The sequence below is a fragment of the Scyliorhinus torazame genome, chromosome 8, assembly GCF_047496885.1.
Source record: "Scyliorhinus torazame isolate Kashiwa2021f chromosome 8, sScyTor2.1, whole genome shotgun sequence".
Lineage (NCBI taxonomy): Eukaryota > Metazoa > Chordata > Chondrichthyes > Carcharhiniformes > Scyliorhinidae > Scyliorhinus > Scyliorhinus torazame.
The window spans coordinates 249,991,852-250,006,066 of record NC_092714.1 but is presented as its reverse complement, the minus strand read 5'-3'; the positions used below and the strand labels follow the sequence as shown (position 1 = coordinate 250,006,066).

Genomic DNA, 14,215 nt, shown 5'->3' with positions numbered 1-14,215 from the left:
AGAGATTCTCGATAGACATGGGAATCAAAGGTTATTGGGGATAGAAGGGAATGTGGAATTCAAACCAGAATTAGATCAGCCATCTCGGCCCGGATGAGTAAATACTTCGGGCTGGAGGACATGTGTGCCAGATGTGCCGGTGGGCCGGCTAATCAGGTGCACATGTTCTGGTCGTGCCCTAAACTCAGGGGGTACTGACAGGGGTTCGCAGACATCATGTCCCGGGTTTTGGAAACTGGGGTGGTAATGAGTCCTGAGGTGGCAATCTTTGGGGTGTTGGAGGACCCGGGAGTCCAGGAGGAGAAGGAGGCCGACGTCTTGGCCTTTGCTTCCCTGGTAGCCCGGCGACAAATACTGTTGGCATGGAGGGACTCAAAGCCCCCGAAGACCGAAGCATGGCTATCGGACATGGCGAGCTTTCTCGGTCTAGAAAAGGTTAAGTTCGCCTTGAGAGGTTCACTATCAAGGTTCGCCTTGAGGTGGCAGCCATTCATTGACTTCTTCGCGGAGAATTAATCGTCAGCAAGGGGGGGCGCTAGGGTAGTGTAGAGTGGGGGGTGGTTTAGGCAGGTCCTTGTGAGAACGAAGTTGTGGTTTGTACTATGCGTTACTTGATTTTCCTTGTCATTATTTTACATGACTATACAATGTCATTGTTTTACATGTCAAAAATACCCCAATAAAATTGTCTTTAAAAAAAAAAGATCAGCCATCTCATTCAATGGTGACGCAGGCTCGAGGGGCGAAATGGTCTACTTCAGCTCCGACTTTGCTAATTCCCTAACCCAGAGATGCTGGGGCTGCAGGGCCTCTACTCCTCAACAGAATCAAGCCTGGGTCCTTCTCTATATGTTTGCCACAAGCACCCATTGGATGAACTCACTCGTCACTGGTGGACTTGCAGTCAAAGGCCTTAAAGAAATTGACAGTAATAGCCAATATCCATTACATTAGAACAGCCCACTGCACTATAAACCTACCTGCCCAAGTTCAAGTGTAACGTTGACTTCATTGTACTCCAGGTCACGAGAAAGAGGAGGGCTCTGCCACCACCGTTCCGTCCCATCAATGGCATTAGTGCTTGGATGTGCTTTGTTACTCTCTGCCTTGCAAGTATCACAATATTGACCCTAGTAAAGAAAATAACACAAGGTAAGTAAGGTTATAAGCACCACATTGTCACCAAAGCCCCCTAAATAATGCAAACTTCTCGTTTCGAAATCAGTCTCGTTTGTCAGTGGTCACCGTGATATTACAAGTGACAAATTATAATATTAATACTTAAATAAGTAACTACCGTAGCCAACATCATCCCTGAATTGTAACTGATACAACCTATTCCATGGCATCATTCACAGACAGTCTGGGGTCAGACACGTGGATGTGATGGATAGTTGCTAAGTCAGGGCTGTATTTAATATGCTAACTCTACACGAGGTAGCTGCCCAAGTACTCAATGATTTTATGTGGTATATTCTGGATCAATTAGATGCAAAATCCTGAAGGGTGTTTGTCTACTTTATTAGTTATTGCCTTTTAGAGAATCCAGGTCATTAAATGTCCAAACAACAAGCAGAAAGTGACTGGTTTTCTTTTGGTTAGCACTGTTGCTTCACAGCTCCAGGGTCCCAGGTTCGATTCCCGACTTGGGTCACTGTCTGTGCGGAGCCTGCATGTTCTCCCCGTGTCTGCGTGGGTTTCCGTCCTCCGGTTTCCTCCCACAGTCCAAAGATGTGCAGGTTAGGTGGATTGGCCATGCTAAATTGCCGTTAGTGTCCAAAAAGGTTGGGTGGAGTTATTGAGTTACGGGGTTACGGGGATAGGGTGGAGGCGTGGGTTGAAGTGGGGTGCTCTTTCCAAGGGACGGTGCAGACTCAATGGACCAAATGTCCTCCTTCTGAACTGTAAATTATATGATTCTAAAAGGAAGATGCTACTGAAGTGTGGGAGAAGAGCAAGAGACTAACTGAATATTATAATGGGCCAGGGTTTAGAGAACACCAAAGTATATCATGGACCCACAACTTTTGACAGATTTTGGTTATGAGGAGCACAAGGGGCCACTTTCCAGGTGTTATTCAACAGAGATATTAAGTATTTTTTAAACAAAACCATGTTTATTCTATGAATGCAGTTAATATTTTATAAACACACATTAAACACACATTATCCCCCCCCAAAGATACAGTACTCTATAGGTAACCCTTATAACTTTCCTAACAACATCCATAAGCCAAATACCCTTTTTAACAAAGACAGTGGGCAGGATTCTCCGACCCCATGCCATGTCGGAGAATCCCCGGTGGGTGGCGCGAATCCCGCCCCGCCGCGGCTGTCGTACTCGCCGGCACCGTTTTACGGGCGGGGTGGGATCGCCGCCACGCCAGTTGGGGGCCATTGACAGAGGCCCCCCCCCGGCGATTGTCCGGACCCGATGGGCTGAACGGACATCCATTTTTGGCCAGTCCCGCCTGCGTGAATCACTCACTTCACGCACCGGCGGGACCTGGCAGGTGAGTATGCGTGGGCGGTCCTCGGGAGGGAGCGGAGGGATCCGACCCCGGGGAGGAGGCCCCCACGGTGGCCTGGCCCGTGATCGGAGGGCCCACCGATCTGCAGGCGGGCTTGTTCCGTGGGAGCACCTCTTCTTCCGCACTGGGCCCCTGTAGGGCTCTGCCATATAGCCCAGGGGCCGGCACGGAGAAGAGAACCCCCCCATGCATGTGCGAGAATACGCTGGCCGGTCACGCCGGCCGTTCCGCGCATGCGCAAACTCGTGCCGTCCCTTCGCCGCCGGCTGGAGTGGCGCCAACCTGACATCAACCTAGCCCCCTAGAAAGATGAGAATTTCTCACCTTGGGGGGGGCCGTTGATGCCGGAGTCGTTGGCAGCGGTTTTCCCGCCGGCGTGGGGACTTAGTCCCCAGAAGGGAGAATCCCGGCCAGTAGGTTTGAATTCTCTACGGCGAACAGTTATCACTTTTAAATTATCAAGTGATCTGAACACCTTTTTAACATACAGAGAGACCAATATACACCTGCTTTGTCTGAATGCAGCTCCCAACTGAAAACCGAAAGTAAAACTCAGAGCCAAAAACAGCTTCCAGCTCAAAACGAAAGTAAAAAGCAGAGCCAGAGCCCAGCTCCACCCACACAGTGACATCACTGCAGCCATTTGAGAAGACAAACATTTCTTAAAGTGACATTCCCATGACAATATCCTTTCGAAGAGCCAGCAGAGGCATGATGAGCTTAATGACTTTTTCCCTGTGGTGTATCGTGGGCTCAAGTTGTACCAAACATAATGTTGTATTATTCCTGCAGGATGTCACAGCTGGTGTATTCGCCCTCAGCTGGTGTATTTGCATTATTCCACTGAAAACAGCAGCAATGTCTGGAATCTGGACATGCGCAGAATAACACAGACCCGAAAAATGCTGTCAGTGGTTCTACACCCTGCCAGAGGGTGCACTGTTGAGGTACTCCCCAACGCTGCAATCAATGGGTCTTACTCTAAAAACCCTTGAAAGAGTTACATGTAGTTGCACGATTGCATTAACAGCGTTCTAACTTAATTATTGCTAAACACCATCACTGGCCTTGAAAAGCTAATATTATAAATTTGTAGAGCAGTTCCCCATTGCTGGGCAAGGTAGATGGTGGGGGTGTACAGAACCTGGGATTATACAGTCGGAGGATACAGGGTAGACCACTTAGGACAGAGATGAGGAGAAATTTCTTCACCCGAAGAGTGGAATTCGTTACCACAGGGAGTTGTTGAGGCCAAAACATTGTATGTTTTCAAGAGGCAGTTAGATATAGCACTTGGGGTGAAGGGGATCAAAGCATATGGGGGGGACAAGATTAACTATTGATTCGGATGATCCACCATTATCAAAATGAATGGCGGAGGAGGCTCAAAAGGCCGAATGGCCTGCCCTTGCTCCTATTTTCTATGTTTCGCCATGGCAGGGCTCAGACAAATCAGCGTCAACTTGCCAACTGATCATCAGCACACTTTTCTTCTGTGGTATAAAGTGTTGTGATTGATTGAAATTTGGCATTCTTGCATTTAATCTGATGAGTTCAAGATGAAAAGATTTGGCAACATGTCTCTCTTTTCAGCACTATTTGCAGAATATCAAATTTCTCCATTATAATAAAAAAATCAATGTTACACATGAGGCTGAATTTTATGGTCCCATCACGGAAGGGGAGGGGTTGGAAAATGCAGCAAAGCCATTAAAGAGTCCATCGACTTTGGCAGGAGCAGAATACCCCGCCGGTGGAAATTCCCAACCACCTTTTTTAAAAAAGGTAGTTTATCTTTATTTTAGCCACTACCTTAAGCCAATAACGTATTTTGTTATCTGTCAATTTAAATCAAAAGTGAGAGACATTAAGTGCTTTTAACTTTCTGGTTTGCACCTACGGCGCTGAGGACACGGGTTCGATCCCGGCCCCAGGTCACTGTCTGTGTGGAGTCTGCACATTCTCCCCGTGTCTGCGTGGGTTTCACCCCCACAACTCAAAGATATGCAAGGTAAGTGAATTGGCCACGCTAAATTGCCCCTTAATTGGAAAAAAATAATTGGGTACTCTAAATTTTTTTTAAACTTCTGGTTTGCTGTCTGATTACTTCAATATGATTAGCTGCCTAACTGCTTGCTGACATCACTGTTGCTGCTCAGGTATCCCCGTGACCTGGCAGCAGATTCAATCTGTTGGGAAAGAGTAAGACTATGACACGGAGACCCGAGGTTGCTCTGGGCAGCTTTGTGCAAGGTCAGTGGCCGAGAGCCATTGCTTTTCCACTGACCGCAACATCGAGGCCAATGTATGATAATCACTCAAAAGGCTTTTCCTTGTTGCAAATTGGTTCGGTAGATATTGGATCTCTCTCCAGTCCCTACTTATCCCAAGGAGCAATAGTTGGTCTTCTTTTGCAGCGATTGTGTTTTTATAACGAGGTCAGTTTAGCCGCCATTGAGAGTCAGCCACGTACAGTCATGCAATGGCTGGGCAAAGTAGGGTTGGTAGGATCCTCTTCCCTGAATGGCATAATTGGGACACGATGGGTTTTAATGACACCACAGTGACGTTGTTTTCTGGTTTCTGGATATAAATGAACAGATTTATTAAATTCAATTTCACAACTTAAAATGGCACACTGCTGCCTCACGGCGCCGAGGACCCGAGTTCGATCCCGGCTCTGGGTCACTGTCCTTGTGAAGTTTGCTCATTCGCCCCGTGTCTGCGTGGGTCTCATCCCCACAAACCAAAGATGTGCAGGGTAGGTGGATTGGCCACGTTAAATTGCTACTTAATTGGAAAAAATTGGGTCCTCTAAATTTAGAATAAAAGAAAATGGCTGTTTACTAAATCTCTGCATTGTTAGTCCAAGAGCACATGCCCTAATATATCTAGGTAGAGCCATAGATTGTTCTCCTCCTCCTATGCTCTAACCATTTAGTCCATCATGTCTGTGCTGGCACTCTGGACCAGCCTGCAAACTTTAGTGTTGTTATGTCATCTTGGGCCAGATTAGGTACACACTGGGGCTCTCAATTCCAAGGGCCAATTTTCAACATGGACACTGAAGTCTCAGCTACCAGACAAGAATTTTGGGGGAAAAGGGTCACGCTTCGCATGGTTTTCTCATCCATTATAAATTACTCCTTATGTTTGTCAGAGTCGACTTCCTAATTAATCTGTGAGTAAATGCATTAACAGCTGTGCTACTGAACCTTAGAAAACACATAGGTCCCAGTTTTGATCGCAGCCTGGATAATAGTGAGGATATCCCAATTCCCCTCAGTCTTTGAGTAGGAAGGACATAAATATATCAGGCAGATTCACACTCCTAAAAGGATATGCAGTGATGACACCTGGAAAAGGTTTGTGTGTGAAAAATTTAGGGAGAACAGCATTGGGGTCAGCCCAGCAGGAGAACAACCTATTGACACTAAAGCATAAATTTTCCAAGGTTGAGGGTACATCAAAACCTCACATGCACTCTGCCACAATACGCGCTGAAGAACAGATGGAATATCATTGAGGAGGTGCCCACAGTTTTCCAACATGCATTGTCAGCAGGCAACTAGACACAGAGCTGACACGCCCTCAGGAACTTTACTCCCTGCTGTTTAGATTGACCCATGAAAGATGGCCACTTAGAGGTGCAAATGTGGCTGCAGCAAAATAGGCTCTAAAATTAATTTAAAACTGTTGTAAGATGGACGGAACGGTGATGCAGTGGTTAGCACTGCTGTCTATGACGCTAAGGCCACGGGTTCAATCTCGGCCCCAGGTCACTGTCCGTGTGGAGTTTGCATATTCTCCCCGTGTCTGCCTGGGTTTCACCTCCACAACTCAAAGATGTACAGGTTAGGTGGATTGGCCACGCAAATTGTCCCTTAATTGGAAAAAATAATTGGGTACTCTAACTTTATTAAAATAATAAATAAAACTGTTGTAAGATCTTTTTTTCTTTTACATTGCAGACAACATGCTGTTCTGCACTAACGAATGATTCAAAATTCAAGCTAATTCTATATATATATATTATATATCTTCAGCGATACTTCAAACTCCTTGGGGCTTTCACTAAAAGCTCCATGTGGCTATACATTTTGCAAATTAATTTGGCAATAGTGTTCCACAAATCATTGCAGGATTTATAAGGCATTAGTTTGCAGCTCAACACCAGTTGTAAGGTAGGTTTGTTAAAGAAAATTAATGCAGTAATTGTTACTCTTTTTATACAGTCCTTCTCTAACGATGCAGGTTAGAGGTTACATTGCCTATTTGAATTGCAGCATAGACATGCAGATGCAAATGAATGCTACCAAGCTTCCAGTTTGAAAGCAAAACTATATACTGAAGATGCTGCAGCTGTATCCAACATTTTTGTTAAAAAGATTCCTGACATGTTATCTACATGTTGATGCACCATCAATCTGGCATCAGGTCTGGCACAAGGTGCACCATGTTCCTGCTGAACATTAGGAAGACTGAAGTCATCAAGCGTTTTGATAACATTAAACAATAGAGGGGCCAAGGGAAATGATGGAGGGATAGCGCAAGGTATTGTCAGTGCACATGTGCAGGCCGATGCCCATGTCTTTGAAGAATATCACCAAGAGTAGATGAAAAAGAGGCCATGTTAGATCCTTGAGTTGACTTTGACTTCATGTTGGGGCCAGGGAGGGTGGGGGCGTTGGAGATAATGATTGCTGGGTTTTCTTTTTGAATATTGGATAAGTAGGAAAGGTAATAATAAATGAGGACAGTCTGGAATGTGGAAGGAACTGGAATATGGAGGAGGCATTGGAAGGTTACTGTATGGTCAACCGTGTCAGATGCCGCAGTGAAGTCAAGGAGAATGACGTGGAAAAATATACCACATTCATAGTGACTTTAATCATTTCTGTTTTAGTGGTGGAAATTCAAACAGGAAGTTGAGGGAAATGTGGGAATGATGGACATGTATTTGTGAAATGGCAACATAGAGTCATCGAGGGCGGCACGGTGGTGCAGTGGTTAGCACTGCTGCCTACGGCGCTGAGGACCCGGGTTTGATCCCCAGGTCACTGTTCATGTGGTGCTTGTACATTCTCCCCGTGTTTACTTGGGTTTCACCCCCACAACCCAAAAGGATGTGCAGGGTAGGTGAATTGGCCACGCTAAATTGTCCCACAATTGGAAAAAAATAAGTTTATTTGTAAAAATTGTTTTTAAATTCACATATTTAGAAAATAAAACATAGTCACAGAGTTTTTACAACATGGAAAGAGGCCCTTTGGCCCATCATGAATGTGCCGGCCATCCAGCACCTATTTATTCTAATACCATTTTCCAGAACTTGGTCCATAGCTTTGTATGCTTTGGCATTTCAAGTGCTCATCTAATTGCTTCTTCAATATTGTGAAGGCTCCCGCCTCTACCATCCTTTCAGGCAGTGAGTTCCAGATTCCAAACACCCTCTTGCTGTAAAGGTTTTTCCTCACATCCCCTCTACACCTCCTGCCCCTTACCTTAAAATCTGGTTATTGACCCCTTCGCTAAGGGGAAAAATTCCTTCCTATCCACCCTATCTATGCCCCTCAATTTTATGAACCTCAATCAGGTGTATAAAGTAGGTGTATAAATTCTCAACATTTTTGAGGACTTTAGAGATGAAAGGGAGGCAATCAGTAAAAGGGCAAGGGATCATGACCCATGAGTTACGTTTCAGTAAGAGCTACATCAATCTAACCATCCACACTAGGCGAAAGGTCATGGGCTTGTTTGCGAATAAACAAATATTTGAGAGGGAAATGCAGAGGACTAGTGACTGTTGATTCACTAGCAAAGTCTAAGTCCCTTCATGGTGGATAGGGTGAATGGGACAGAATAGAGATTGGTAAGATTGGCCTCTACAAGCTCACTGGGCAGTAAGATCACAAGAGGGGAGGATTGTGAAGTTGGAGTTGCTGTTCATACTAGGTTGCGTCAATGGCTTTCAGGTGGACATCAAAACCACAGATGGCAGTCTAACCTAACCCATTATTACCCTTCTCACTTCCTACTTTCCTGCTGAGGTCCCAGCCTCCTCCTTGGATAAGTCCACAGCTACAATCCATGCCTTATGTCATCTCCAAAGAACCATTGAAGCATGTCACAGGTTTATGAACAGCAATTCAAACTGCTCCACCCTCTTCTCTCCACAACCTTCTTACAGTGAGCCTACTGGGGACTAATTATGCCAACCTCCTTCCATTCAAACTCATATCATTCCAACATCAACTTCTTCTTCCTGAGAAAACCCTCCGCACTTAGATCACAGCTGTCATGTTCTAGTTAAGATACTTTTGAATTGCACTCCAGGGGTGCAGTTGAAGAGTTGAGTGTCTTCAATCTTTTTTTTAAATAAATTTAGAGTACCCAATTTATTTTTTCCAATTAAGGGGCAATTTAGCGTCGCCAATCCACCTACCCTGCACATCTTTGGGTTGTGGGGGCGAAACCTACACAAACACGGGGAGAATGTGCAAACTCCACACGGATAGTGACCCACAGCCAAGATCGAACCTGGGACCTCGGCGCCGTGAGGCAGCAGTGCTAACCATTGCGCCAACATCTGCCCGAGTGTCTTCAAACCGACAGAATATTTCATTATTCCGTGCTGTTCTTTTTGAAACTGTGAATACATTCCAATAAAACACCTGGATTAAAAATCATGGGAGATCTTTGAATCAAGTTTCCTCGTGATGATGTCGCTTGATGAGAATGTGCAAGATATGTTGCCTTTCTGGAATATTTCACAGGGACCTCTCCCCACACTTTATGACAGAGTCCCATCAAAGCTCAAGGATCACGTTGGAAATTTATTTAATCACTAAAGGCATCTTTGAAGAACATTTCACTGCTGAACTCCCCGACAGATGCAGGATATTGTTTGAGGAATAATTTAGATCATTAAAAGGCACAGCCTCCATTAACACTGTGGCTCTCTGAAAGGGGTCTGGAGACAATAGTGAAGTTAATACTGGCTGCATATTTTAATGCATCATTGAAGCAGTGAAACAGTGGAGTTTTATCCCTTAAAACCTCCTGACATCAGTCATTCAAACTTCCCATTTGATTACAAAGGAAAGTCTCCCATGCATGACAGGAGTTAAAGCACGGCTCGTGTTAAGTAGTACATTCGTGTTATCAGGCACGGGAACGGTTCAACAACTTAACTGCATTTTTTAAAAAAGGGACAGTAACAATTACCCTCCCAGGTTTTTGTTTAAAAAGCAAGAGACTAGACTATGCCATTAAACTGCCTTTTCCCATTCGCCTATTAAACCTCGTTGGCAAAATAATTAAATGATGCTTTATGACAGAAGTGTCAAGGTTAGTTTTAACTTCACCAATGTGAGCATTTGGTTTCAATGCCGTGGTGTGAAGCACGTTGCCAGATTTATAAATCGTGACCACAAAAGCCAAATGCTTGCAGATTAATTCTCATTAAAGACAAACTGGGAATATGTGGGCGGGGACACAGCGGCTTTCAGTCTCCGCTGGGGCGGGGGGGGGGGGGGGGGGTTTGCTTTATTTTTGTGGTCGCTGCTCCAATTGGCGAGTTAAAAAGGCACGAAAATCCCTGGTGACCACATCTTCCGAGGAATCCAAGAGGAGCCTAAATAAGGCAATAGCTCGGCATTCCGCGCTCATTGGGAGCAAAACTGGAGGAAAGGGGTTGATAATATTCTGGGGGGGGGGGGGGAGAGAGGGGTAAAATGATCACCGCTGGAAATGGAGAGAGGAGAGAAAAATACACCGGGAAGCAGATTGTTTGATGTTAATATTGGGCCGATCAGGAAGGGTTGTTTCACCCTGGGTGGGAGGGGGGGAGAAAGAGAGACGACACAGGGACGATGGACCGAATAGCCTCCAGGCAGCATTTTTTTTAATGATTCAAAAGCAAGGTTTGACCTCTAGTTTAAAAAATTATACTTCTGATAACTTGTCATCTCTTCCCGCCTCCCAAACTACATAATTTGTTTAAAATACATTGTCTTCCAGATGTCAATAAACCTTAACCGCCTGTGGACCCTCACAGGTAATAATTCTAACCAGCAACCAGCTAAAGCAGATTTGTATTAATATATATATGTTTGTTTAAAGGTGTTAAAATGAGCTTTACGTTCTATAAAGTACAGGTCATGTCCTGTCTAACCACAGTGTGAATTTAAAAAAATAATGAAAATTAAACCACACACACACTGAAGGTGGTGTATTGGAATTTCAAAGAGTGTTTTGGGACACAGTTGCACTGCACTTGCACAACCCTGGCATCAAATTTGTCAGTGCACCTTGATCAGAAGAGGTTCCCCTCCAGAGCTCAGAAGCTTCTCCAACATGTGGCCGTATACGCCTTTGCAGTGAATCAAACACAATTTGAGAGAGTGGCGTTTGAGCTTTGGTAAACGCGCAGACACTGGGGGTTTAAATGCCAGTGTAACTATTGCAAAACGCACTTCAATCTAATCGCTGCGGCCCAAGAAAGTTTGGAAATCAGCAAGAATGTCCAACTGGAAGCGAGAGTGTGTGTGTGCCAGAGTTCAATACCTGGATAGTTTGGCTCGGATCGCCAGACACAGGACCGCCAACCAGTTTACAATACAGATCCTCCACCGGCCTCCCCGACACATCCTCTCCGCAAGTGGCCGTGGCTGTGATCTTCGTCCCCTCCGCTAAGTTAAAATAAGGCGGGTGCAAGCTGAAGCCGTTGACTCCGTATCCAGAGGTGATAATCCCCTGCGCCCAGACCAGCTTCATGATGTAGCAAATGTTCAAAAGGACTGTGGCGGCTCCTGCGTCCCTCGCCATGTTTCCTCCCCCCCGCTCCGAGGTTTTCTGCTCACAGGACCCAGCCTCTGCTCATTATTATTGCTGCTGCTGGAAGTGAGCGAGCCGCGAACATGCAAACTGGCAGGAGCAAAGCAGCTCCACCAGGCAGGGCTACCCAATCAACTGATGATGCATCAATCTCCCTCCTCCCTCCTCCTGCCCACGATCACAATGCATTGCAAACAGGAGGGTGTTGCTTCGCTGAACGTGCCTCTCCCCCCTGCCCTACCCCCCGGGCAACGCCAGCTGCGGACAAAATCCAAATAAAACCCCTATTTGCAACCTGCTCACTATGGAACACATGTCACTTAATCATGGGGAGAGGGTGACACATACCCCCGCGGTTTGTGTGAACGGATTTAACAATACATGAGGCAGGGGTTCAAGAGGGATTCGAACCCGATCCCACATTTTGGACATTTAGTGGGTGCCACTACCTGTGTACCCCGCCCTCTGGACGCAAGTCCTCGAACGTGCAGCTTAAAGAGGAGCTCTGTCAAAGTTGCTATCAGGGAATGTGCCAGCATGAGGAATTAATGGGCTCTTTCAAATTTTGGAAGCATTAAAGTCTCTGTTCTTCCTAGTGCATTTTTGTTTCATTCTAGGATTTGAGTCTGTATTTCAGGTGTAAATTACCGCTCTGTAAAACAGTGCTTAGGAATTGTCGCCTGGTCCCTGATTGTAACTGTCATGCTCATCGCTTGTTGAAACCAGATACCGGGTAACTACTGGGTGATGCCAACAGAATTCCATATAAATACGAGTATCAACAACAATTACTTGCATTTATATAGCACCCTTAACACAGTAAAACTTCCCAAGAGGCTCCACAAGAGCTTAACCAGGCAATAATTGATACTGAAACAAAGAAAGAAGCATTAGTTTGGGTCATGTGACAGAATTTAAGGGGCATCTTAAAGGAGAGAGGTTTAGTGTGGGATGAGGGGCATAGGTGAGTCCAGATTGCAACTATGTAGTTGACTCTGAAATAGCCTATCAAGGTACTGAGTTGTCAAAAAAGGGGGTGACCCCCACCTTCACAAAGGTGTTTGGTGATGGGCAGTAAACACGCACCTTACAAGCATACCCACATCCTGTAAATCAATTAAAAAACACGTTCACTGGTAAATGTACTATGTGTCGAGGGATGGAGGATCCCAAATTCTAACTCAGAGAGTCAGTGAGGGAACTGGGGGCCCCAAGGTGAGAGCATTTTCTCCTGTTTCTTGTTACGCACTGACTCTTCCTGGAAGGTGTACGGTGAGGATATCATTGAGACAGTGTGATGCTCCCTGTAGTTGAACAGTAGGTTGGTGCTTACTGTCCATACTGACCCAACAACAACAAATTGCACTTATACAATTCCTACAGCAAAGAGTTGGGGGGGGGGGGGGGGTGGTGATGGAAATGAAGAACTTATTTTTGGATGGCAGTTTGCAGTTTGGAGGAGTTGAGGGAGAAGTTTGGGATTCCATGGGAGGTATATGCAGGTGCAGGACTTTGCAAGGAAGGTTTTTCCGACATTTCCGGTGACACCTCCCTACTCGTTGTTGGAGGGGGTGCTGTCGGTGATTGAGTTGGGTGGGGGGGTCATCTTGGCGACTTTTGAGAACATTTTGGATGAGGATACGGCATCGCTGGGGGGGTTACGGTCAAATGGGAGGAGGAGCTGGGAGTGGCGTTAGAGGGGGCGATGTGGTGTGAGGTATTGCAGAGGTTCAATGCCTCACCCTCGTGTACGAGGCTGGGGTTAATACAGTTAAAGCTGGTGCACAGGGCGCACCTGATGAGGTGGAGGAAGATCCGGTTGTTGGAGGGGGTGGAGGACACCTGTGAGCAATGTGGGAGCGGGCCAGCCAATAATGTACATACGTTCTGGTCCTGCCACAAGTTGGAGGAATTTTGGGGGTTGTTTTTCAGCACCATGTCGCCGATCTTACACTTGGATTTGGAGCCCGGTCTGCTGGGGGCCATATTTGGGGTGTCGGACTTGCTGGAGCTGTAGATGGGCGGGGGGGGGGGGGGGGGGGGGGGTGCAGAAGTTTTAGCCTTCGCCTCACTGATTGCTCACAGGCGTGTCCTGTTGGGCTGGAGGTCAGCCTCTCCGCCCGGTGCCTCGGAATGGCGGGGGGCCTGATAGAATTTCTGTATTTGGAGGAAGTTAAGTTTACCTTGGGGGGGGGGGGGGGGGGGGGGGACTGAGGGGTTCCACAAGAGATGGGGTCTGTTTATTCTTCATTTTAAAAAGCTGTTTACCGTCAGCTGCTAGGGGGAGGCAGGGGAGTTGGGGGAGGGTGGGGGGATAGTCTTTGAGTTATTGGGGTGTTGGTTGGTAGATTGGAGGGGGGCTGTTGTTCTTGTAGTTTTGCTTTGTTTTGTTTTATGTTTAAATGTTAAAAACCGCACTGTGCGTGTGGAGTTTACACATTCTTCCTGTGTCTGCGTGGGTCTCACCCCCACAACCCAAAGATGTGCAGGGTAGATGGATTGGCCACGCTAAATTGCCCCTTAATTGGAAAAAAATAATTGGGTACTCTAAATTGATGTTTTTTTAAATGTTGAAAACAGAACAAAAATATATATTTTTTAAATACCAATGCGTTCAACAGAGCAAGACTTGCCTAACAGCAGTGTTATCTGAAATAATTTGATATATCAGCCATGATTGGGGCGGCATGGTGGGGCAGTGGTTAGCACTGCTGCCTACGGCACTGAGGACCCGGGCTCGATCTCGGTCCCGGGTCACTGTCTGTGTGGAGTTTGCACATTCTCCCCGTGTCTGCGCGGGTCTCACCCCCACATCCCAAAGATGTGCAGGGTAGGTGGATTGGCCA

At 46.2% G+C, this 14,215-nt stretch overlaps 1 protein-coding gene across 1 annotated transcript in view; it reads right to left on the bottom strand.

Moving 5' to 3' along the window:
* lama5 (laminin, alpha 5) overlaps nt 1–11,496 on the bottom strand; it is a 377,969-nt gene extending 366,473 nt beyond the window's left edge. The window contains exons 1-2 of the mRNA XM_072515083.1: nt 11,100–11,496; nt 981–1,130 (exon numbers count right to left, since the gene is read on the bottom strand). Coding sequence (XP_072371184.1) covers nt 981–1,130; nt 11,100–11,360 — 411 coding nt within the window. The 5' untranslated portion in view covers nt 11,361–11,496. The remainder of the gene's footprint in view (nt 1–980; nt 1,131–11,099) is intronic.
* Nucleotides 11,497–14,215: the final 2,719 nt, after the last annotated feature.